The 26499-nt window shown below is 33.9% G+C and overlaps 2 protein-coding genes and 2 long non-coding RNA genes across 11 annotated transcripts in view; 1 reads left to right on the forward strand and 3 right to left on the reverse strand.

Moving 5' to 3' along the window:
• The window catches only part of LOC124436602 (tyrosine aminotransferase-like), a 42816-nt gene that overhangs the window by 5648 nt on the left and 10669 nt on the right, over positions 1 to 26499 (reverse strand). For 2 of the 7 annotated variants that reach the window (XM_046986572.1, XM_046986569.1), the window contains 9 exons: positions 25997 to 26064; positions 25076 to 25214; positions 24937 to 24989; positions 24266 to 24348; positions 24125 to 24194; positions 22849 to 22977; positions 22597 to 22680; positions 22417 to 22514; positions 21128 to 21834 (listed from right to left, as the gene is read on the reverse strand). In XM_046986572.1, the coding sequence (XP_046842528.1) occupies positions 21720 to 21834; positions 22417 to 22514; positions 22597 to 22680; positions 22849 to 22977; positions 24125 to 24194; positions 24266 to 24348; positions 24937 to 24989; positions 25076 to 25181 (738 nt within the window). In that variant the 5' untranslated portion in view covers positions 25182 to 25214; positions 25997 to 26064 and the 3' untranslated portion in view covers positions 21128 to 21719. Of the gene's footprint in view, positions 1 to 1903; positions 1964 to 2239; positions 5234 to 7491; positions 7562 to 7632; positions 7716 to 8196; positions 8250 to 8335; positions 8475 to 8822; positions 8982 to 21127; positions 21835 to 22416; positions 22515 to 22596; positions 22681 to 22848; positions 22978 to 24124; positions 24195 to 24265; positions 24349 to 24936; positions 24990 to 25075; positions 25215 to 25476; positions 25609 to 25996; positions 26065 to 26499 lie in introns of those variants that run through there. The other 5 variants (XM_046986571.1, XM_046986573.1, XM_046986575.1 and 2 more) reach the window with 5 other exon arrangements.
• Positions 1438 to 21064, forward strand: LOC124436613. The gene is made up of 2 exons (XR_006945407.1): positions 1438 to 1701; positions 21031 to 21064. It is a non-coding gene; the product is annotated as an uncharacterized LOC124436613 (long non-coding RNA).
• Positions 10399 to 12747, reverse strand: LOC124436608. Its single transcript, XR_006945403.1, has 2 exons — positions 12598 to 12747; positions 10399 to 10477 (listed from the first exon to the last, which is right to left on the reverse strand). It is a non-coding gene; the product is annotated as an uncharacterized LOC124436608 (long non-coding RNA).
• LOC124436599 overlaps positions 13568 to 26499 on the reverse strand; it is a 66957-nt gene continuing 54025 nt past the window's right edge. The window contains exons 2-3 of one of the 2 annotated variants that reach the window (XM_046986566.1): positions 20086 to 20171; positions 13568 to 15681 (exon numbers count right to left, since the gene is read on the reverse strand). In XM_046986566.1, the coding sequence (XP_046842522.1) occupies positions 13833 to 15629 (1797 nt within the window). In that variant the 5' untranslated portion in view covers positions 15630 to 15681; positions 20086 to 20171 and the 3' untranslated portion in view covers positions 13568 to 13832. Of the gene's footprint in view, positions 15682 to 17529; positions 17821 to 20085; positions 20172 to 26499 lie in introns of those variants that run through there. The other variant, XM_046986565.1, reaches the window with a different exon arrangement.

The raw sequence follows: 26499 nt of genomic DNA on the forward strand, positions 1-26499 counted from the left end.
CTTTGTCAGTCATTGACGGTAACATAATTAAAAAGGTCACCAAAAATTTGAATGTTAATGCTGCGTCTAAGAATGTTCAATAGGTTCAATTTAATTCACTATGTGAGATATTAATTAGTCACTTTTACTAAAGCAGTATTCTAGAAAAGAACGCGACAGAATCTTATATGTTTAAACTTCCATAGCACATCATTCAAATTTCAATGAATGAGGAAAACTCTTCTTTATAAAAGTCATGTTATATAAAATTAAAATTATTGCACATAATGATATGCATAACTGAAATTCTGTGACATGTCATAATTTTGACTCAACACTTTAATTTTGTAACTTTGCTGTATCAATATAATTTGAAATAAACGATAGAGTAAATTGGTATTGATGTGAAAAAGGTCGTATTTCCCTCGTGTAATGTATCCAAAATTTATTTGTGTTTGAAATCTTCACCAAAATGAAGAAATTTTATCCATATGAAACATACGTGGCACTAATTTATAAGTTATATTTAGCTAAAATATTCGTGATATCAAAACAAAACAATTGATACATGGACACAAAACATTAAATCAGAAGGTTAAAATATACTGTTACGTAATTTTTAAAATCAACATACGTTCACCAATTTAGAAAGATTAATAACAATGGAACCAACCATATGATGTGTTTGCTTTTGCTTGATAATAAAGAAATTGGAATGTTAAATAAATGCTTGAAGTTAATCACCTGCTGTTTTTTTGTAAAATATTGAATTCACACCCAATAGAATATGAAATGCAAGTTTCTTATTTTAGCTATGACTGAAGTAGACACAATGAAGTTTTGACTTGGAAGCTTTATGCCAACAAACCTTTCACAATTAACTATTATTTAGTTCAATTATTGAACATCTTGGCTTACACACAAACTAACTGAAATAATCTTAAAGAAAGAAGGTGCAGCCAGCCTTTTACCATTAAGATAGCTCAAAAATTAAAGATTTATAATTTAGGAAGTTAAGAAAATCAATAAACAGAGCTTCTTTAAAATTGTCAGCGTTCCAACTTTGAAACGTGGTTAATGAAGTTTTGTCATTTAGTAAACTTTTTACAAGATAAACAAATAATCTGATCAGGGGCGTGAGAAGCAAGTAAAAGTTTTGGGGCTCGAGATTTTAGGGGCAGTCTTTATTTAAAATGGGAATATCAGAGTAATTGATCTCGAAGTCTCTAATTTAGAATAATTTTGTCACATCTCAATAATCAGAGATAATTCAAAATTGATAGCGTTTGGACTTGACAGTTCATCATGCAAAGTTTTGTCAATTTTATGAACTTTTGACGCAAACAAATATTTTAAATAGTCTATCTTACAACAAGTTGAACAATTATAGACCAAAAAAAATCACGTGTACTATCACGTGAACAAATGAGCTTTTCATCCAAAGTAGGCGCAATTTCTAAAGACATACTTAGTAAAACGTTTTTATGTCGTCATCTGTGTTAGGAATAAGACGAAAAGATAGAGGACTATATGAATGAGGAAAAAATTCTTCTTTATAAAAGCCATGTTAGATAAAATTAAAATTATTTCACATAATGTATGCATAACTGAAATTCTGTGACGTGTCATAATTTTTATTCATCTTGTTAATTTTTAGCCCTGCCGTACCAATGATATTTGAAAAGACTAATGAAATTAATTGTTGGTGACAACGCAAGAAAGGTCAGTATTTTGAAATGAAAAATTATCCAATGTGTTATTGGGAAAATGCCACCAAAATCAACAGACGTATCAATATAAAACATATGAAGTGTGAATTCCATCACGAATATGACATTCATGTTTTTTGTGACAAATATAACAAAATTCTAGACATAAGAACAAACAATAACACTATGATGGGTGAACTATATAGTCAACATACCTTCACAAATTCAGAAAGATTAATAACGACGGAACCAACTACTTGATGTGTTTGCTTTTGCTTGATAATAAAGAAATTGGAATGTTAAATAAATGCCTGAATTTAATCACCTGCTGTTTTTATTGTAAAATATTGAATTCTGTTCACACCCAATAGAATATGAAATGCAAGTTTCTTATTTTAGCTATGACTGAATTAAACACAAAGAAGTTTTGACTTGGAAGCTTTATGCCAACACACCATTTACAATTTACTATTATTTATTTCAATTATTGAACATCCTGGCTTACATACAAACTAACTAAAATAACCATAAAGGAAGACGGGCAGCCAGCCTTTTACAAGTAAGATAGCTCAAAAATTAAAGATTTATAATTTAGGAAGTTAAGAAAATCAATACACAGTTTATATATACACCTTATTCACAGCTTACATACATTTATTTGAATTGGTGAAATGTTCTGGAAAACTAAACTATTAATAAACGCAAAGTTGAGGCAGCCAGACAAAATATGTAATACCATTTTTACCAATAAGATAGCTCAAACAAATTAAGATTATGAACGACAACTTTTCCAATAAAGATATTTGATGACTGATACTAGATAATAAGGTTAATTTTGTCTCATCTCAATGATCAGACATACTTAAAAATAGCGTTCGGACTTAAAAGTTGAAATCCTAATCATTAAATCTGATTTTTATATTTTTCGTTTCAGGATGCTTTAATATTTATTTTTTATTGCTTGGCGCCGGCAACAACGATGTCAGTTTTTCGTTTTTTTATAAAAATGTATTGTAGCTTTGAGAATTCATTTTGAATCTTGATTGTGCTAAGGCGAAGAACGAACTGCCTTATCGATCTCTTAATCTGGAAGATGCATCATGATATGACGTCATCTCTCACCGGTCTGCGAAACATAAGTACAAAAGTCATGTCAAGATGAAATTAAACAATCGAGAAAGCCTGGCGAGAAGAAATTTCTACTTGATTATATTTGCACTACAGAGAAAAGCAAGGGTTATCTACAGTTAAATAATCTTAGCAACGAAGAAAGTCATGTGAAAAAGAATGCTATTACTGATTATTCATTGAACAATATAGAGTATGTTTGATGTACACAATGTTTGGTTGTAAGTACATTTTACGAGTCACTTGCATAAATAGAAATAGCTGATTTATAACCAAGATAAATAATCTTTTTCTATTGTTTTATAGATCTACGTTTTAAAGTTGTAATATGAATTAACTATTATACCAACTCCATTGGTCTGAAGAATGCTATCATCCATAGACATGTGACATACTTTCAAAGCACAAGCTTACCAGAAAGGTTTGCGATCAATTGCTGTGTAATGTTAACAAATTGTAAGCACAATAAAGTATCAGACGAACAACTTGAAAATTACGAGAAAATCTTATTGATTTTGGGAATAATCTCTCTCACTTTATTGAGTTATTCGTTTAAGTGCCGTCTTTATACAGACTGACGCATTATACGACTAGACGAACTATGTTCGATTCTTTGTCTACAGACACGAATCACCATTGATAATTATTCGTCGTGACGTATAATGCGTCTTGTGTCCGTCTTTACACTGAAGACGCATAACCAGACAAACAAAAATTTCTTGCCCAAGTTCGTCCAGACGCATTAAGCGTCTCTAATATAAAAATGGCCAATGACAAATAACAATATTCTGGACATAAAAACAAAATGATTGATAAATGAACATCAAACTAAAGCATGTAAGCTCCCCGACTTTTAATTGTAGAGCTTGTGTGAGGACAGTGTTAACTTAGAGATTAGAGAAAGGCCTTTATCCCATCTAATCCTAAAAAGGTGATTACGATGACTTGGTATAAGGGTTTGTTTCTTCAGAAGATGGCATCATGAGATGTCGAAACATGTCTATTCTAAAAAAAGTCGTCGTGTATATTAAATGCGCATTAGCAATAGTGCTTTTACGAAATTATGGAAACATTATTTACGACAAATGACCAGGACAAGCAGACAATTTCAAGTAATACAAAATAAAACAAATTCCAATAAGGGACATCTCGTTTCCTTTATATTCAAGATAATACAAAAGTTTGAAACAAAAGATGGTGTAATATTTCGTCTTTATTCCAATGACATCATCAGACTAATAGTTTTTCAATGCAGGCTGCGAAACTTAGGGTTAGTCTTGTGTGTAGGTTAGTCTTGTTTGTAGTCTTGTGTGTAGGCAAAACTGAACGAAACCTACACACAAGACTAACCCAACATGCCACTAATTACAATAATTCTAGTGCTATCTCACAACATTTACTCATTTGTCCAGACACCAACTACATCTCATACCTTTTCTCACTTCCTGACGTTGAATCCGACCCCGATCTCACAGGTCGGCACTAGATCATGGTCAACTAATGTACGCGCCCATATATTATTCTTAACATGTCAGCGGTAAGTAACAATTGACGAATACTCATGTATATGTAATTACCATTGGTAATTACCTAATAAGCTGTGACAAACCACTAAAATATAAAATAACCAAAAACAGTATGCACAATACTTTTTGTAGCTATCAGGCAGGAACTGTGTTAGTAATATATTGACGAGATCACTTATCGAATGATTTCGTCTGTCCTCTAAATATGAATGCTTTAACCAGTTATTTTGCCTTTCCACTCCGTTGTTTGTATGGCTGTTTTTCAATGCATCAATGTTTTTCTGTAATGCGATTTGACTTGTGCTATTTGCAATAGCTCATGTTTGTAAAGATACGTTCCATTACTGCGCTTATTAATCCATTCGTTCCACGCCTTCTCTCGATGAAAATCGCAAACATGAATGTGTGTTTCTAACCAAAAAAAACCCACTCATTAAGTAAGTAAGCTCGTCAAAAACATTTTCTTCAAAAAAGGCTATTGCTTTGTTCCGTCTTACTTGGAAAACATTGTTTGATTGCTCCAATTTCAGCTAATAAAAATCAACCATTATGTTTTTAGGTTTCCACAGTGGATTCTCTTGACTGATGATGTTCAGGACTTCTGATATGGAATCCAAGTCCTCATTTTGGGATATGAAGACAGCAACAACGATGTAACAAACATTTGATCGGACACATAAGAAAAACAACGGTAGTGCATACCTCAAAAGATGCGAATTGGAAAACTTTAAAACATTAACTTTCCAAGTGTCAAGAAAATAAGGTATTTTGTGTGATAAGTGGCATCCATTAAACACATTTCGTTCCCATAACGCAATAATAAGCGCTTCATCCAACAAGACTGATATACGAAAAGAACTTCCTCTTCTCCAGGCCATTTTCTTTCAAAAGCTAAAAAAAACAAGAGAATAAGTACATGTCAGCGTAGTTTATTTGAAACAGAGGCATTTAAAGGAAAAATAGTTGTGAAACTGTTGATATCGTTTTTTAAACCCATGCAGGGTTGATATTTTCCACAATACCTTACCCTTTAAAAGTTTAACTTTGACGTTACCTGACAAAATATAAAATCTTTTGGGAAAGCTTCACTCCATTCATCGCAGTTTATTTGCAAATTTAATTGATCTTCCTCTGCCTTTTTTTCCCAATACGTGAAGTGTTTAATATATTTCGTATATCATTATCGTAAGCTTTCGACGAATAAAACTGAAGAGTTAATGCAAATGACTTAAGTTGTGGTGAGTACTTGCTTCCTTAGCGTGTCTTTGACATCATTTTTTTGTATAGCTCTGTTGAAACACCAGCTATATTTCTTTCCAACATTTCTTCGCAAGACGAGGAAATCAGATTCTTTTGTTTTAGATGCTTTATAACTGACGTCAGTGAGGTAACCTTTTTGTTAAGGCGTCTTGCTTTTTCTTGGGTCGACTTAAGTTTCTTTTTAAGGTTTGAAACCTTTTGCTGATAAATATTCTTCATTTCTTCTATTTCATGGTCGTCAACCATTGTCTTCTTCTCAGGAGGATCGTCATCGTCACTCTCGACAGTCCTAATTAGAGGTCGCTTTCTCGTCGTGGTGGTCTAACAGATTTAAATGTTTTCTGAATACGTTGGTAAAATTTTTGATCTTGCAGACAGTCGAACTGATCTTAATTGGTTTTATCATGTTGATGTACGATGCATATCGTGTAGCAGGCAGAACTAATTTTAGCTACAGTGTGCAACTCAGTGTGAACAATTACATGTATATAGTTATGCAGCTTTTAAATAATCATTTTTTACCAATCTTTGTTTCTAAAAACTATTATCCTAAATATTTCTTTAATTGTTATTCACCTTCTTCATATGTTGTGGAAAGAGCTTAAAACGAGTTGGAACAGCATCTTTTCGAAACTTAACAACTTTTTCAGATCTGTCAAAACAGCTTTCCAGAAAGTGATCTGAACACAGCCTGCTTGTCGCGCTAGGTGTCCAACGTTCTCTGTGTATATTTTTAATTCATACCTTTCTTCTTTCAAGATCAGCAGGGAATCTTGTAAAAAGTAAAAAAATCGTGGCTATTTTTACCGTTTATCAAGTACAAATGTAGAAAAAAGTGCACTACATGCATAAACACCGTTGTAGGGAGGTGTGGGGACAACCTCTCTCATTACAATTATTCTTAGTAAATTTGTGTGCATATAAGGTAATTAAGATCAGAAAGATAATTAAGTAATTGCCCTTTTGCCCTCCCAAAAATTTACTTTGTCAGTGCTATTCATGTGAACGTTAAAGAGCTTAGCGATGAAACGTCCGTGGAAACTGTCTTTTAATGGAGGTTTCGTCGTCAGATGGCCCTTCGCTACTGCTCCGATTGAGCTCGTCGTCTTCCTCATTCATTTTTTTCTTGCGTTTTGTACAGCCATATGCGCAGCATTGAGTGCCACGATTGTTTGGCATTTATAAAGATCTATAATCCTTTTTTGCACTATATGTTATTAGCTTTGATATTTTGCAAACCTCAGACTAAAGTACGAAATATGTATATGTCTATCTTTCGCGCCAATTCAACAAGTTGATCTCTATAATGTTTATGACTTGTTTCATTATATTTTAGCAATAATTATCTGGTTAAAAACATTGTAAAAACTACCATTTCATTAGCTAAAATCATTTAATAGTTTATATAAATCGTGAAAAATCTTTCAAACTGTAATCTCCAACTCGTTTTACTTAACAATAAATATCGGAAGATAATTCCACGACGTTCGATTGAACATTTTGTGGCAGATTGTGCTGTGATACGATATTTAGATGTGTAAGTCCAGTATCTTAAGCATTCGTTGCTGCTGATGCTTTCAAATCGAGCTACACTTGAAATCAATTTTACGGCGATGTATTGGCGTATTCTGCGATCTTTTTCTTAAAAAACTATGGTCACAATGATTTTTTTCATTAATAGAGTAAACCAGTTTATGTAACCGTCGTGACTTGCAAGTAATTGCAAGATATCAGCTTTGACCATATATTTTCTAATACAACGCCATATTGATTCTCACTACTTTGGGGCTCCGGAAGTAAATTTGCCCGGCTTCAACCACTACTTAGTAAATGAAAGCCGTTGCACTATCTAGTGTATTATGAGATCTTTGCAAGCGATATATTCATACCTTAAAACCAAAGGAATCATTTCTGTCGTGAATTACAATCCATCCGATACGCCGGCCTGGCACCAAGAACCTGTCATTGACACACAACGTTTATATGGTTTCCTCAAAATGACGTAATGCAATAGAAATGCGCATGCTCACCTTTTCGTGATGCCACCGACAACTAGAACAGGAACATTTTTTGTTAAACTTCCCATGTTATGGAAAGGCTCTTTGCCGAATGTCTGCAGGAAATGTGAGAAAAAGTTAATTTAGTTCAACCCTTATTCAGTGTTGCCAAGCCTGATCACCTTCTCGGGCAGTATCAATAAAATTTAGAACCCAACCCCCTGCATGTCTAACAACCGTGTCGACGTGAGGCAAGGACGCCATCTTCAAAGATGTCTCAAAACCCATTCCAAACAATTAATTAAAAAACCAAACCTCGACTGTCAAATTTGCAACTGTATATGAAATCAAGAAAAGCAGATATTGGTCGTAAATCTTGTAAGTTTTGCCACCTTTCAAGATGGCGGCTTGTCTCACTCATAACCAGACCAAGCCCAACTTCAGGTTGCACAAATTTGAAGCGTTTATGTCTAAGCGAATATTACAATCGTGATGACCTTACATTAGTTGAAACATGAACGTATTTAAAGTCGGTCAAATTTAGGGCATCGGGAAATTCAAAAGTCGTCACGTGACATGCAATTAACAAACACTTACGACATGCGCGTAAACTTCATCACAGAGAACTGGGACGCGGTATTTTTCAGCAACTGTAAGAAAATAAGACCAATATGAATGCACGAAGTTTGTTGGTCAAATCGGCGGAAAAAACTTGTACATGTCTTGAGATATTTACTGTTTAAAATTTCTTCCAAATGTTCTCTTTTGTACACAGAACCACAGGGATTTGATGGGTTGACAACGACAATAAGCTTTGTTCTCTCGTCAATAAGTGAAGCCATATCGTCCAAGTCGACTTCCCAACCATTTTCAGGCTGAAAATTATGAATAATCATTATTTATTTGAACATAAAGTCCAAAGCAAGACTCGAAGATAGTTTTATGGGAATCTTTCGAACTATTCAATCTTTTATTTCAGTTAAGTACATAATTAGAACAGTCTTTAATCTCCTGTATCACAATTAGAATATAATTAGAACAGTCTTTAATCTTCATTATCATAATTATAATATAATTATAACAGTCTTTAATCTTTATTATCATAATTAGAACAAAATTAGAACAGTCTTTAATCTCCATTATCATAATTAGCACACAATAAAAACAGTCTTTAGTCGTAAGCAGTAACGTAAACGTAATATCTTTAATTTGTACAAACTTACAAAGAGCTTATAAGATCGTGCTTCAATCCCCCTCGATCCACAGATGCATTTGTAAAGAGAGAAACCAGGTCTTGGAATTAAGATGTTATCACCACGATCAACCAGGGCGTTCAATGCCATCTCGATTGCTCCAGAGCAACCGCTGGCCAACACAACATCCTGTAAAGAAAGCAACATAAACATAGAAGTAAAAATTATTTGCGTAAAAAGCCCCGAATCTCTCATTTTGTTGAAATAGGGTTAAGACCGCTGCTTTCTCAAGTGTCCTACCCCTTGAAAGACACTTTATGTAGGTGCATACGTTACTTGCATTCACCCCCCGGTAATTTAAATGGTGAGACTGAAACACTTAAATCTTTAATGAACTTTGTTTCTCAATGAAAACTTATTGAGAGGAGGGGGGAGTGGGGTGGTGAGAGAAGTGTATTCAACAAGGATGCTTTAACCCTGTGTAAATTAAAAATCTTTGCTTAAGAATATTACTCACTGCAAATGATATAACAAGATGAAACGCAAGAAAACAGCCACATTTTGGTTGACCGTTGTCAATGAGTTGTATTTTAAAGAAATATACAATGGAATGCCAAAACTTGGTGGAGGGACAGAAAGGGGGGAGAGGATAAAAAGTTAGATTTTTCCGCCTTCATAAGAAGGAATCCTTCATGTTAACGTAGACATCAATAAAGCTTCTTGAAGTAAATACAGATGATTGTATATAACTGGAATAGTGGAACACACACAGTGTGTATCAAAACAACAGCAATCCTTTCATTTGTGAAGCAAACACTGACAATTATCATACCATTCTTTCCACACTCTTCAAATCATAATAGAAATTCTAAATTTGTACGTCATGTAAGCTAGAGCAATGCAGCAAAATTCCACTTTACGTGGTACTATCAATCAGTTCCATTACGAATGGTTTAAGTAGCCACTGAACAACGAATATTTATCATGTTTGGTTACAGTAAAGGAACTTACACTGTTTACTAGTAGACTATATTGAAAAAGTCTTTGAAGACTACACAAATTTCAGCTACTGTCCAATGCAAATCCTAAACACGAAACTCCTTTAAATTGCGTTCAGCCTCCTAGGGAATAATTTACTCCTGAATAGTGCAAGTTGTAAACATCTTGTGATTTTGAATTCATTCCAAAGTCATCCTCAGAAAATTGGAATATTTTTTGATGTCTAAATGTTGAAGAATTTTATACACCCATTGTATTACAAAGAGAATCAATCTTTTGCAAAAAGTGTTCTTTAACTGGACTTATTTGTTCCAAAAGGTTAAAATAAAGTCTAACTATTGCTATCATAGTAAAAAAGAATTGGCAAGAACTATTTTGAATCATTATTTTGCTAGAAGATTCTGCTTACAATCCAGTTTCATTAAATGATATTTGTGAAGATCGATTCCGGAGGGGATGCACTATTATTTTGCTAGAAGATTCTTCTTGGAATCCAATTTTGTTAAATGATATTTTTCAAGATAAATTTCCCCTGGGGGGTTAGGGTCCAGTGGTGATTGAAGCACTCAAAGCAATTGATGTAACTAACCATAAGTAGCAGTTGTCCTTTCCTGACTTTATTGCGTCACAGAGCGCCCAAACACATTCTTCACTTGGTGGTAGGTTCCCAAAAACTGTGGGATCACCTGGAATATAAAAAATATTCTCAATAATAACTCAGTCATGCAAGGTTTTTGGAAGATTAGTTTCATACAAGTTGGCTCTGAAGGTGAGGAGGTTGCACCGAACCCAGATAATGCTATTGAAACTTTATCATCTTTGAATTAAATTTCCAGATTAAATATTAGTTTTCCCACAATTTGTGCGAAGTGCTGGTTCACTGTTCTGAAACTTCACACTAACGATGGGACTGTATGTCGAATATAATATTTTAACACTTTAATAAGATATTTACAGTGTTGTGCACGATTTTACGTTCTAAGCGTTGGTTCTTCGCGATACGGAATAATTAAATTGACCTCGTTAAGTTTACGGACAACCGTCAATCCTAGAACTGCGTTTTCAAAATTTATTGCCTTCTGCAATACGACTCTAATTTATCAAATTTGTATGACCAGTTCATACACCAATAACGTCAATTTTTCCGTACTCCCAAACCAACGCTTGCAAGTTATATTTATGTATAATTATTCGTAAGTGGTTTAAGGGGTTTACATAGGACGCACAACTTTGCCATTCCGTTTCTACCTACATCCTACCGCAATGACGCATTGCGGTGAGGAAGTGTTCTCTTAACATGACTATACTATTTTTTGACTGACTCTGTAAGAGAAAAAAGCGTCTAATATAGTCTTCTTATTTATCATTATAAGTAATTGTTTATAACCATGAGTGATATGTACACGTAAAACTGGAGAGGAAATCTCTTCAAACTATGCTTTCTTTTGACTTTAGATAATTGACGCTTTTTTGTGGAGTTTGACTGAAAACTACACTATTGTTCTTGCAGCAGAATCATTTATTTCAGAGATTGTTAAGAACAACTCAAGCACAAGATGCACATAGGCTAATACATCTTTTCACCAAACCAAAATTATCCTTTTTCCAATCAACATTCATTGGACACTACTGGTAAGTATTTGAGCTAAATAATAAAATATAGACATGCATTATACACATACTTAGCCCACATGAGTCCACAGATTTACATGCAAAAATTAGTATCTATAGAAACATTAACTCATATAATTCCTTAATTAACAAAGAGAAAATTTTTAACTAAATGCAACAGTAATTTTGTGTGATATAGGCTATAGATAAGTTCTCAAAAACAAGACTCTACTTTGACTCACTTGGAGGAAGTGCAGACAAAAAGACACCTAATACACAGATGATGTATCATACAAACAAACTAAGGTAATTATCAAACTTGATCTTAAAAGATTTGCCCAAAAATCATTTTCAGCAATCAATATTATCATTCATGTGGTCATTGTTTGTCACTGCTTTAGTGCTTTGGTAGATGCAAAAAAGGTGGGAACTCAAGCTCATGGCAATGTTTTGAGCCACTCCATTGTAAACAGGAAGATATGTATAACTGTGGAGTGTACATATGCTTGGTAAGCTTCAAATAGCCTAACTTTACTTGAATAGCTATTTTTACAAACATGATTATTCAATAACTGCTCATTTCGCATCAGTTTGCTCGATGTCTAGCCCTTGGCTTGGATCAAAAACCAGCAAACATGGAGACTTAGAGAAAAAGAATCCTTTCAACATTACTTGGGTCTTGCCATGATGATATCACACAGTAAGGCATAAATAACATTTGGTTGAATATTTTTATATGGAATTCATTATGAATATCTTAGGAAGCGAAATGTGGCTGTTTGCAAAATATGCAGAGAGGATGACAATGAAGACTGCCTGGGTTGTGATCAATGTGGTCAATTTTTTCATGCAAGTTGCTTTAATGTTGACTTTGCCATAACCTTGTCAACACATTTTAGATGCAGATAAAATTATTATCAATATTATTTGACATGCAACAAAATCATTGTTATGGTATCAGTGCAAATTGTGAAATTAAAATGAGTGCTTCAAAATATAGTAATGTGTGAATGATAAATACTTTAATTCAAGGTAAAATGAACTGGAAAATTTAATTGATTCGGCACGATTGTGCTTGCCACTAATTGAATCTCAGACATGCTATGAATAGTTTGGAACTGTTGATGAAAAGTTACAATAAACTACAAGCTTTAAAAATATATCTGAAATAAAATGGCTTATTCTTATTTCTTACCTTTGCGATGATTCTTCTGGCCAAAAATTTTCAAAATTCATGTAAATGCGTCTACATGATTACTCTGATACGAAATTCAAACGCAAAAACAAACTTGAATCATCTTTTGAGAGATAGCCGCTCCAGTTATTATAGAACTCAATGGTCCGTCCTCTGAAGATAGGCGGAATACGTGGAGAAATCACGTGAGTATGCATTAAAATGTGCGAGAAAAGGCAGTTGCTAGGTTACAAGACAAATCTTGAGATTTTGCGGTATTACGATTACGAACCTCGGAATAAAAGCGTGAAAATGAACGAATAAAACATAATATTGCTAATTGTTTGTGAAATAATATTTATCTCATCTCCAAATAGAATATTTACTATTTATTGGGAAATTTCTACTCATCTTCCGACCGAAAGCATGGCATAAAAGATACATCACTAGACATAATGGTTGAACAAACACAAGCAGTGCGTAAGGTATGAAAATTTGATCTTTAAAGTTTTATCCACAAAAAAGGTTGGAAATCTTACTCAACTGCTATTTCTCAAATGGACCTACATTTATTGAAGATTACCAAACGTGGTAGGATACAGGGTAAAACCTACTGTTTCTTTTGCTTTCTTTTCAAATGGCGGTGAAATCTCAATAAAAAATTCAAGCATAAAATAAGTGAAGAACAAAAGAAGAACAAAAAAAGATTTAAAGAAAATCCCAATTTGTTTGTCTTTATAAACGTCTAGAGCAATAGAAACAAAAGTCTCGACGTTCGTGCTTATTTTACTCGTGTGAACCAGGCTTAAATATTATTACTTCAGTAATGCAGAAAGTGATTGTGTTCGCGAATGAGAAGTAAATTACAAACTGATTGTCTTCACAACATTTTAAATGTGCAAGACAATTAGTAGATTTTTGTAAATGTGGTAGATGGTAAACAGGGAAATAAAGTATTTTACTACTACTAAAAATATTTTAACTAAAGTAATTTTTACCATGGAAAACTTGTATTTTATTGTTCAATAAACTGCAGTGAAACAAGGACAAGAAAAAAGATATAACCTATCCTCTAAAAACTCAAACTTATTTAGATACAAAATGTCGTTCACCTATTTCAGAAATTTATCAAAATAGTTAATGATTATATTAATTTTTGAACTATACATTTTAAATTTTACAAATTTATCATCCAATGTAGTCCAAACGAACATTGATGGGTTATAACGTTCCATAACTTAATGAAATTTTGTGTCTTAGACATACTTTTTCCCAAAAGGTAAAACTTCAGCAATGGCATCATATCGTGATTCATTCATTGAAGGAAGATATTTCCATGAAGAACTACTTCCCATTTCGAAACACTCCACTGAATTAAGATCTTCCCGTTTATTATACTTACCTCCCATGACAACAATTGTATCACTAGTTATAACTGCACAACACCCACATCTCTTTTCCAACATGGATGGTAAGACTGTAATCTTACCTGTCTTGCTGTCATACATGATAAAACTGTTCAAACCATTTATTCCATTATCACCTCCAAGAAGAACAACTTGATCTCTCCATTGAACTATTGCCATTTCATGCAATGGAAAATGAGGTAATGGAGGCATTTCCTTAAATGTTAGAGTCCTTGGATCAAATTCCAAAACACTGGACAAAACTTTTCTATCTTTTCCATATCCTCCAAAAATAAGAACTTTATCATCAACAACAACAGCTCCATGGTGCGAACGTGGTTCAGGCATATGACACAACTCTTTTAAAACATGAGATGTTGTACCTGTAATCTTTATTTCACTGATCAAATCTGATGGTCCTTTACCATGAATGTATCCTCCAATAAAAAGGATTTGTTGTTTACAAACAACAGTTTGATGACTCCTACAATTATAAGGAAGCTCTGTGGGAAATTTTCTCCATCTCAAAGGGAACTGTTTTATATTCAATGTCTCCATTGACTTGCAGCACCATCCTCCAACAACAAATAAATTATCATTATAAATAAATGATGAAGCAAACCAGTGTCCATTTTTCATTGATGCAATCTTAAACCATTTCTTCTCCTTCCATGAAAAAATTTCAACACTGAGACCTTGAGTAACCAAAATATCACTTCTTAATAAATTTATAACTAATTCAACAGGTGATGTCAATGTTGGAGCAAAATGTTCATTTCTAGTCATCTTGCCCAAAAGTTCAAACATCATGGTTTTCATTTTTTCCATTTCTTCGGAAGATTCAATCATATTTTTAAACCAAAACTCGACATCGAATTGCTTGCGCCAGTCCTGTATTGGATTAAAAATTTTTCCGTCTCCAAGTTCAATATTTGGCCAAGTTGATAAATGATCATGATTGTTGTTGATCCTTGAAATGAACTGATATAAATGATGGTTGAGAAAAATGACAGACTTTATGTTTTCCATTCTTTGAGATTTTTTGAACATCGCTCTCATGCCACCACCAATAGAAACAGAAAACATTTTACGAACACCGTCCAATTCATTCAGCCTTTTTATATAAGATAAACATAAATCAATGACAATCTCCTGATGCTCCGGACATTCAAAAATTTGTGCCATGATCTTTACAAAAACGGCAAAAATTCTGTCCTCCAAGCTTAAATTTTTGTTGTTGAAAACATCCGTTGCTTTCTTACGGGAATCTTCAAATCGTTTTTTTGCCATTTCAAAAACCTTTGAATGTTGTATTACACGGGAAAGATCATACCTGGTGGTGATGGCAGTACAAGTTGCCTGAGAGTCATCATTATTACTTGCTTCTTCACATTCTCTATCACTTTCTATTCTGTCAATGCATTTAAAAAATAGACAAAATCCTTCCTCCAAGTAGTTCAAACTGGAGGAAAGGTCAATTTTCGAAAGATTATCTAGCTTTGTTTTGATGTCGTGTAAATCTCGCTTGATAAGTTCGCGAAATCCTTCATTACCAACGTCACCGTTTTCTAACCTGTCTGCTGCAGCATCTCGGGCTTTGTTCGTAAAAAATTGAAATATGGAGAGCAGTAAGCTATCTAGAGACATGGCGTTTTGATGATTTGTACTCTTAGAGCTTGAGTATAAATCTATTGCGTCTCTGTCAAAACCAAAAACAGTAAAATTAGCTGTGTTTGTATGAATACTCGATTCAAATAAAATGCTTTATTTCTTTTAAAAGTTTCAACAATTATATTAATATATATTAATATGTTTACAGCAACGATTTACAGCATTTTCCATGGATCAGATTTTTACCTTTGCAACAAAAATTTGCAAATTACGGGAAAAAGAAGAAATCGATAATAAGAGAAAAATAAAGGGAATTTTAAAATACGAACAAAATCCAAATAAAACTTAATTCTCTTGCCATGTTGTTGATTTAATGATAGTTTACCGGCAAATATTCAAGAGTTACTTAATAACACTTTACATGACACTGACTATTTTCTTGAGAAAACCGCTGAACGAGCGTACTGCATTTTTGCGATTTAGTGATCATTTTTGACAAGCGTGAAACTAAACTGACTGAACGAGATCTTATAAAAACTAGAGCACCATTTCTACAAAATTATCTTAGATCTATCTCTGCAGTAAGGTTTTACAAAGAATAGACGATATTTATAGTGCACTATTTATAGTCAAAGATACGTCTGAGACTATCGCGCGTATCTTTACGACCACACAACATACGTGTCGCACATAAACTATTCACTAACAAACGTCAAAGATAAAGAACAATCAAACAAGCGATAAAGTGCAATTGAAAGTATAAACTACACCGACTGCCACGTCTTCTACATTGGTGTGACTGACAGGAACTTAAACATAAGACTTACTGAACACAAACGAGGAACAAAGATTGGCAACATGCATTACTTACAGCACAAACTACCGACAACGACTTACGTTAGAAAGTTGGTATACCAACTTAGAACAAATCCATTGAAAAGATCACAACATTTACCGGCACTTTACGAAAGCAACTTATTCACAACCTCAAACATTACTTCCATGATGACAATACACAATTGACACTTACAAATTTCCTTTACAGACAATAGGATGACGTATGAACAAGACAACAAATCTCGTATGAAAGAATGTTTTATGCAGTGCGGTGTTTGAAATTAAATGAAGATATGATCTTCGCACTTTGCTCTACAATTTAAGCAATTGCCTCATGAACCTGAAAAAATCAGGTGACTCAACGGGATTCGAACCCATGACCTCGGCGGTGCCGGTGCAGTGCTCTGAACACTGAGCTATGAAGTCACACAGTGGTGAGCAGGTCAATATTGTTGGGCTCATGTTTTCTCGTGAAAGGAATGTCGTATGAATGTTTTATGCAGTGCGGTGTTTGAAATTAAATGAAGATATGATCTTCGCACTTTGCTGGACAATTTAAGCAATCGATCCCGTTGAGTCACCTTAATTTTTCAGGTTCATGAGACAATTGCTTAAATTGTCCAGCAAAGTGCGAAGATTATATTCTCATTTAACAACGAATACCGCTAACCTGACTCCTCACTTGACTCGATCTGAAGATGACTACCGCTAAGGTTGTCGAAACGTCATTCAACATCAACACCAGCAGTCTTTCTCAGGACTCTATTAACCTGGACAATCTACATCTACGAACATGCGACGATACTTCTGGGTTCAAACCATTCACTTTAAACTAATAATGTTAATAAAATAAAGTCATAATGAACGAATAAGGAAGAGAAACAACAATTTGCTCTGACCAAATGCGTTAAGTAATTAAAAATTGCTCAACTAAAGACAATTTCGTATCACAAATTTGCTTTAGTATATACTTGTTACATTGCGTTTTGTCTTTATAAAGTTGGTTTTTCACAATAAGGAAAAATAGCGAATCTATATTATTGATTGAAAATTTATATGACGACATAAGAATTAAGTCATAAGAAATTATTTTATTCACCTTCCTCAAATATCTGTTTGTCTTTGTATTTATGGATTATTGGTGTCTGAAGTTGCTCGCCAAACACAGACCTCTTTCAATCTTCTTGTTGTAATAGAAATAATGAAAACTGAAAACACTCGAATTCGCTCTTCTTTGCAATCACAGATTGAATCATTGAAATGAGTACGACAGCGGAAAACGGTTTTAAGCAAATTAGCGAAATTAACACGTATGATAATGAGCAACGCCTAGTCCAAGAACGAATAAAATCTCTTCTATACTTCTTCCACGCGCGGGGTCACGAAAGGAAGAAACACGTGACTAAGTAAGTTAAAAAAGGATATAAACTCTCGACATAGCTAATTAATATGGCTAAGTAATAAACTTGGCTTTTTCTAAAGAAAGAAAATGAGCACTTGTTTTGGATAGTGTTTTTTTGAAGGAATCGGTTTTTGTATTTTACAGCATTACCAAATTGTGATCAAAATTGCCTGGCAGTAGAAAAATTATGGCCATGCATTAGCTAATTTTTAGTATGACTAAAAAAGTGCGAAAAAAGACAGAGGATTGTGGTCTATTGAACTTCATAATGGACTGGGTACTAACCTTGCCGTACTCATTTTTGACAGCCTTTTTTTAAAAAAAATAGTAAATTTTTACAAGATAGATGGTCATCGGTTTTTTAAAAACAAAATCATACGGTGCGAAAATTTCCAAACTAGCATATTACGATATACAAAAACCTTAAAATAGCTTTCTCAGTCAGACGGTAACATAATTAAAACTATCACCAAAAATTTGAATGTTCATGCTGCGTCTAAGAATGTGCAATAAGTTCAATTTAATTCACTGTGTGAGCTATTAATTAGTCACTTTTACTAAAGCAGTATTCTAGAAAAGACCACGACAGACTCTTACATATTTAAACTTCCATAACACATCATTCAAATTTTAAAGTATTCGTTGGATGTAACCTTATTTTCTTTACTAATTCGTTTGTATGCATATTGCCAAAATGTGAAGGCGTGCGTGGGTAGAAGGGGAGAAGAACATACCAAATATACCAAAAATGTCTCTATTGAAAGGAATCTTTTTGCGTACAAATTTTCATGTAAAACTTGCATTTAAAATAAACATCAATGTATTTGTGACATCAGTCCTTTGCCTTGCTATTTTTATTACTTTTTGTCCTTCTGGTGAGTGGTGACAATAGAAGAACGGCATAAGAACGTCTTAGGAAGAGAAACGAGAATTCAACCGAATGCATGGAGGAACTAATGACACAAATTAGTCCAAAGAAGGTTGAAAGTGAGGGGGGAGGTTTCTCACTCATACGTGCTCATCGAGTGTGAATCAGAAATTGTGCTCTTACGTATCAACGGCAGACTCGTTTATCGACGGTAAGATTTTTGCTAAAATATTTTAAATCAAGTAGTGGAGTGAAAATATTGTCTTGGAATAGTCATGAGATGATTTTCAAGTCCCACTCAGCGAGTGTGCTTTTAGAATGGAGCTTTGTTTATTCGACTGACCTTGGTTGGGTATTCAGTACATCTCAAATCTGGAATGCCATTATTTATATATCATATGATACAATGACATAGAAATTGCGACATATTGACAAAAATGTGAATTTCTGAAGAAATATTTAAAATTCAAACAACCGCTGGAGGTACATAATTTCTTGTTGTTTTAGCTGTATATTATGTTATTTCTCATATGTAAAAAGTTAACAATGAAGATAAAACAGTAAAAACTAAAAAATACATATATATTACCGCATTTCATTCATCGGAAACCGAGTTCTGAGCGGGCTTAGTATTTTCAATGAAAATATAGCGTGAACAAATTGAATTATGCTAAAGATTGTTATAGATATTTTTTAATTATATGTGTATAATGTAAACATACTTCAAATGTCGATGCTAAAGTCGAGTTATTGTTGTGAATATTTCAACTATGTGCAATGTATTCACCACAAATGAAAATCTCTTAATGAAAAGAACTTGAAGATTATAAAAACGACGAAAATAGCGATTTCTAATCAACATTTTATAAAGTGTACCAGACATACTAAAGCATCTCGTAGAGTTGTCTGATGAGCAGGTTTACGATGAGTATATTTATGCAATATTTGCATCATAAAATATATATTTGTTTTGGTCACGCGAGCATACTAAACATACTTAAACTTTTAAGGAAATGAAATCAGACAGTGTAAATTGTATAAATCATTGATACTTGAATGCATGAAAAGATTTTCAATGTCTACAAAATGTGGTTAAAATAAAGCAATGATGATCTTATAAAATATCATGAATGTGTAAAAGGAAAAGAAACGACAATTTAGGCTGACCAAGTGTGTGGGAGTAATTAGGCTCAATCTAGATTCACAAGTTTCTTATAAGACAAGTTCCCGTCAAAATTTATCTAAAACTGTTAGTATATTCTTAGTTAACTACATTTTTTCTTAGTAATGTTGGTTTTTTGGTATGGTGAACAGGGAATCTATTTTATTGATGAAAGGTTTGTATGACGACACAAGAATTAAAAATGCGAAAAGATTTCACTAACCTTTGTTTAAATCTTATTTTCTTGTATTTATATAGATGGCTTGCGTCTAAAGTCGTTCCCCAAAAGCAGGCTTCTTTTAATGTTCTCTGTTTCAACAAAATGATAAGAAATGAAGAAACATGTATTTACTCTTCGTTTCTTGTTTCGGTTTAAAGCGCTTGTAATGAATATGACAATGTTTTAAGGCGAAATTCCTGCGTGTGACCAACGCCATGAGCCAATAAAATTCTTTCTAAAATCCTTCCTCGCGCGGAAGTCACGAAACGAAGAAACACGTGAGCATGAAACCACTGCGTTTAAGTCAGTGCTGCCACTCGTAGGGGAAATCGCCTACAGTAGGGGGACTTAGTGGTTTGTAGGTGGTAGGTGAAACCTACGGGGAAAACTGTAAAATGTAGGGGATTGTAGGGAGAAAAGAAAGTCGTTTATAAATGAGAATGTCTATTCTCATTTTTGCCCGAAATACTCTTTGCTACCTGTGTTGTCACTATTTAAAGAGTGATTGTAGCATAAACTTTCTGTTGCAACATTTTCTGACTATATATGGCAATACAAGATTAGAAATTTGGCATAAACAGAATGTGTCATTTCCGTAACTTGCTTGTCATTACGTCACAACGTCTTACGCCAAATTACTAACTTTGTAGTCCAGATGTTTTTCAATTTTTATTGCATTCACCTTTTTACAAACAGACTAAAAAATTCAGTGGTCTGACCCGACATAGGTATATAATAGGGGAATATGTTGTTGTGTAGGGGTAAGTAGGGGAAAACACGAAAATGGTCGTAGGGGGAGGTAGGGGGAAAATAAAGTTTTGTTAGAGAAAATGTACATACACGGTGTAGCAGCACTGATATAAGTGTGTAATTTACCATCTTTACGCTTTTCGTCACTTTCAAATGATGCGAAAATTAGATCGATTTTGGAAAAAAATACCGTTTCAGGTATGAAAACACCGGACATAAAATCACAACAAAATCAATAAAAAAGGGATTTTTCTCAAGAAACGGTAAACTAGAGTAAAAAACAAAACAAAGCAAATCTTTTGTGGCCTTATAATATTACCAAGACCACCATTAATAAAAGATATACACAAATATTCACAACTACATTGATTAATATAATAAATATACTTTTAGCATTCTAGAAAAACCTTAAAAAACAATCCCTGTTTCCTGGATTACAAGTGTGAGCAAAAGGAGTGGTAGCATGGGATTGAGAAGGACAGCTGTGACTATTGAACTGAAATTACATGAGAACGCTAACTGTAATACAAAACTCTAATAATTTTTTAAAGCCATGATTATAACCCAAACAAGCGTGTGTATGTAGTCAATCACTTTTCTCTCCGCTAGAGAATCTCGAAATACTAAACACGCATGTCTGGGGTGAAATCTTGCATGTCTGGGGTAAGATTTGTTTTCAATTATTGGCCTCAAGTAGCGTCCATGTTTGTGACAGAAACTAGAACGCTAAACTTGCCGCCATTTTTGATTTGGCACAGACTAAGAACATACAGAAGCCGCCATCGCCATATTTTTTTGAGTTTTTACAAGTTCTATGATATTATTTTTGAAATATCAATAACCGTTGACGTGATGAATCCCATTCCCATGTTCCATGTGTCCATTGGTCAAAGCGTTCTTTTGATGATCACGACAAAACTGCGCGATCCTCTTGCAAGCGACTCGCGCGACTTCCACGGGACATGTGAGGACAACGCGAAAAAAGTTGGGGCATTGAAAACACTGCACAGAAGAAAATAAGAAAAATACTTTGATTAATTTTCTCTACTATGCAACTGTTTCTGCGCTGGCCAAAATAACAAAAGAAGTCTACACTGTAACGAAATGAATAATGATAATGATCTAAAACGTAGCGGGCAAGGACCAGACTTGTTTGTTGGATTTTTTATGCACACTTCAACAACCTTCTTGTCATCTTTAAGAGCAGTAAAGTAGAGACATAATAACAGCCATGCAAAGAAACAAGAACCAAACAAAATTCGTCCAAACTTGGCAAAAATAAAAAGACGCTCAAAGACATAATACGAATCGAAATTTTTCTGGATTTGCATCAAAGTGTTACGGACAAATGTCATGTGTACCTAAATATCGATAAAGGATAGTGCCCTATTATGTACATGGGTGTACCTAACTATCCACTTGGCTATACCTGACTGTACAAAACTATCGACTTAGGTGTACCTAACTATTCACTTCAGTTAAATAAATGTCTACTTGATAAGTATAACGACATACATGTCTCAAATGAAAATAAGATGAAGTAACATGGATATATGCATGGTTGAACGACAGTGAGGAACTTACCGTTGCTGGCAAAACAAAACTGATTGTTCGGCCATCAATTTCTGTGTAAAATCAACATCATCTTTCACGTTGTGTAACCTATCAACTTTGATACCGATCTAAAATAAAACCGACACGTTTTAAAGAGATTATGATTAAGATTATGAACGAGCAAAAAGAAAATTGACAAGTTTCTCTTACCAACATATACATAGCACCTTGTGAGCGGACTGGATAAAGTTCTGGCAGCAATGAAAGACTTTCGTAGAATATATTTGATGTTTTCTAAATGACATAATGATAAAATGTGACGAAATTCTTGGTTTTAAATTTTTAATCAGTGATGAGTTGGTTAAGTTCTATATACATTGACGGACCTGAAGTTGTTTAACTTATATTTGAAGGACCCCAACCAAGAAGTCCGCCATTGTTCTTGAAAATTAAGTACTTTACCTTCATAAGATTGAGTGTTTTTTCAAAGAACTGAGTCGGACAATCAGAAAGAATCGTCGGTAGTGCAGCCCGTATCACCGAACATGGACCAACAATAACCTGACAAAGACGTCGTAAGGCTTGTCTTATCTAAAACACAGTTAAAAAAATAATTAAGTATTTTGCAATTATTGCACTCTTAACATCAATCACCAACAGCCATCTTTTGAAGTTGAGGTAAATGTGTTTCTCTAAAATGTTTATTCTCCCTGAACATTTGGAGTAATGGCGAAGCAAGACCTTAACTTTTACTTCTGCAATTCTATTTTTTTAAGAAAATTATACAGTCAAACTTGTATTAAGCGGACAGCCTTGGCGAACGAACTAGCGTCCGCTTAATGGAGGTGTCCGTTTAACAGAGATACTTGTCACCAGCCCTCTCTCCGTTAAAAATAACATAAATGGTAAAATCAACAATTAAACGGAGCAGATATATTTAGAAATGACTTCAGTTAATAATAACGAAACTGAGAAATATTTTCGGTAATATTTAGTAATATTCAGTAAATAATAAGTGGCTGAACGAAGATTTTGCTGTAATGTCATCTTTTTTAGACAACGACAAGCTACATTTGACATAGAAAAGTTATGTTTAAAAATAATTGGTAAACAATTTGATGTTTGATATAAGTATTTAATCTTCAATGCACTTGCATTATGAAAAATGTCTTCGTAGTTGTTAAGACAGTATGTTTGTGACTAACATTATGTCTGTAGATAACATGAAATATTTTGAAAAATTGTTCGTTAAACACAGGTTTTTGTGTTATTAGACAATTTTTGTGTCCGCGTCTGCTCAATAGAGGCTTCATTCCTACGAATTATACATGATTCTGGACTTTACAAAGTGTCTGTTTAATACAGGGCCGCTAAATGCAGGGCCGCTTTATACAGCTACAGGGCCGCTAAATGCAGGGCCGCTTTATACAGCTTTGACTGTAGTTCATATCTTTAGAAAATTTATTTTGTCCCATTTTTTTCCGGGAGATAAACACAAAAATTTTTGCGTTGGAGTAAAAACAGGATGACTTAGCTATTGATCTGGAGTCATAACTATCTCAATACGATGGCGATTAACATGACAATGAAAAACAATGATTGTACCGTTGATTTTAAGGAATACAGAAAAAACGTTTTCTTTCAACTTCGACTTTAAACAGCCAAAGCAAAGCAAAGATATAAATTCTTGATGGTATTAATGGAGCCTAGTCCATAACTACAAGCGATATATTCATACCTTAAAACCAAAGGAATCATTTCTGTCGTGAATTACAATCCATCCGATACGCCAGCCTGGCACCAAGAACCTGTCATTGACACACAACGTTTATATGGTTTCCTCAAAATGACGTAATGCAATAGAAATGCGCATGCTCACCTTTTGGCGATGCCACCGACAACTAGAACAGGAACATTCTTTGTTAAACTTCCCATGCTATGGAAAGGCTCTTTGCCGAATGTCTGCAGGAAATAAGAGAAAAAGTTAATTTAGTTCAAGCCTTATTCAGTGTTGCCAAGCCTGATCACCTTCTCGGGTAGTATCAATAAAATTTAGAACCCAACCCCCTGCATGTCTAACAACCGTGTCGACGTGAGGCAAGGACACCATCTTGAAAGATGTCTTAACAACCAGTCGTAACAAACACTTAAAAATAAAATCTAGACTAAATCAGCGTTTCAACTCTATATCAACTCAGGAAAAGCAGATATTAGTCGTAATATAAACATCCTCAAGTTTCCCACCTTTTAAAATGGCGGCTTGTCTCACTCGTTTTTTAAATTTCGACCAAGTCAGACAACTAGTATGTATATTGAATTCTAGGTCATTGGAGTTTACAAATATTTTGCTATGCAACCTTGTCATGAATCGTACAACCCGCAGGGCTGCACGCCCATTTCATTCAGTTTAATTTTACCCAACTTTGAGATGCACAATTATTTTGAAGCGTTCATGTCTAAGCGAATATTACAATCGTGATGACCTTACATTAGTTGAAACATGGACGTATTTACAAGTCTTCACGTGACATGCAATTAACAAACACTTACGACATGCGCGTAAACTTCATCACAGAGAACTGGGACGCGGTATTTTTCAGCAACTGTTAGAAAATAAGACCAATATGAATGCACGAAGTTTGTTGGTCAAATCGGCAGAAAAAACTTGTACATGTCTTGAGATATTTACTGTTTAAAATTATTTCCAAATGTTTTCTTTTGTACACAGAACCACAGGGATTTGATGTGTTGACAACGACAATAAGCTTTGTTCTCTCGTCAATAAGTGAAGCCATATCGTCCAAGTCGACTTCCCAACCATTTTCAGGCTGAAAATTATGAATAATCATTATTCATTTGAACATGAAGTCGAAAGCAAGACTCGAGGTTAGTTTTAAGGGAATCCTTCGAACTATTCAATATTTGATTTCAGTTGAGTATATAATTAGAACAGTCTTTAATCTCCAGTGTATCACAAATAGAATACAATTAGAACAGTTTTTAATCTTCATTATCATAATTAGCACACAATAAAAACAATCTTTAGTCGTAAGCAATAACGTAAACGTAATATCTTTAATTTGTACAAACTTACAAAGAGCTTATAAGATCGTGCTTCAATCCCCCTTGATCCACAGATGCATTTGTAAAGAGAGAAACCAGGTCTTGGAATTAGGATGTTATCACCACGAGCAACTAGGGCGTTTAATGCTCAATGAAACCCTGTGTAAACTAAAAACGGTTTTTCAAGAATAATATTCATTGCAAATGATTTAATGAGATAAAACGCAAGCAAACAACTATATTTTGCTTAACCATTGTCAACGAGTTGTATTTTGATGGAATTTAGTGGGATGCCAAAACTTGGGGAGGGCAGAAGGGGGAAGACGATAAAAAGTCAGCTTTCTCTGTCTACATAAAGAGAGAGTCCTTTATGCTGACATAGACATCAATAAAGGTTCGTTTTTTTCAGAGTTAAGCAGCTTTAAGTAAAATTATAGACGATGGCTTTAGGACAACAACAAAACATGTTGACATGAATAAATCCTAAATAATCTTTGAATATCACTATCAACAAGTGTCCTTATAGTTATGGAGCAGGAATATGTACCTCAGCATCCACGATGTATTCAGGTGTTGAACTGTATTTTGCAACGGCATTTCGTGCCTCTTTGCATCCTACAAAAACAAATACAGATGAGTATATGACTGGAATAGTAGAACACACACAGGTTGTGTAAAAAAAATTCCATCCTATATCCAATGCAAATCCAGAAAATGAAATTCCTTTAACTTCCTTTCAGCCTCCTAGGGTATGAATTACAGCTGAATCGTGCAAGTTGTAAAATCTTGTGATTTTGATTGAATTCATTTCAAAGGCATCGTCGAAGAACTGGCATATTTTCTCATTTCAAAATGTTGAAGGATTTTATACACCCTTTGTATTACGAAGAAAATCAATCTTTTGAAAAGCGTTCTTTAAATGGACTTATTTGTTCCGAAAAGTTAAAACAAAGTCTAACAATTGTTATCATTTTAAAAAAGAATTAGCTTTAGATTTTGGAAAAACTATTGTTTAGTTAGAAGATTCTCTTTAGAATCCAATTTCGTTAA

This window comes from Xenia sp. Carnegie-2017, unplaced genomic scaffold (genome assembly GCF_021976095.1).
Source record: "Xenia sp. Carnegie-2017 unplaced genomic scaffold, XeniaSp_v1 HiC_scaffold_16, whole genome shotgun sequence".
NCBI classification, from domain to species: Eukaryota; Metazoa; Cnidaria; class Anthozoa; order Malacalcyonacea; family Xeniidae; genus Xenia; species Xenia sp. Carnegie-2017.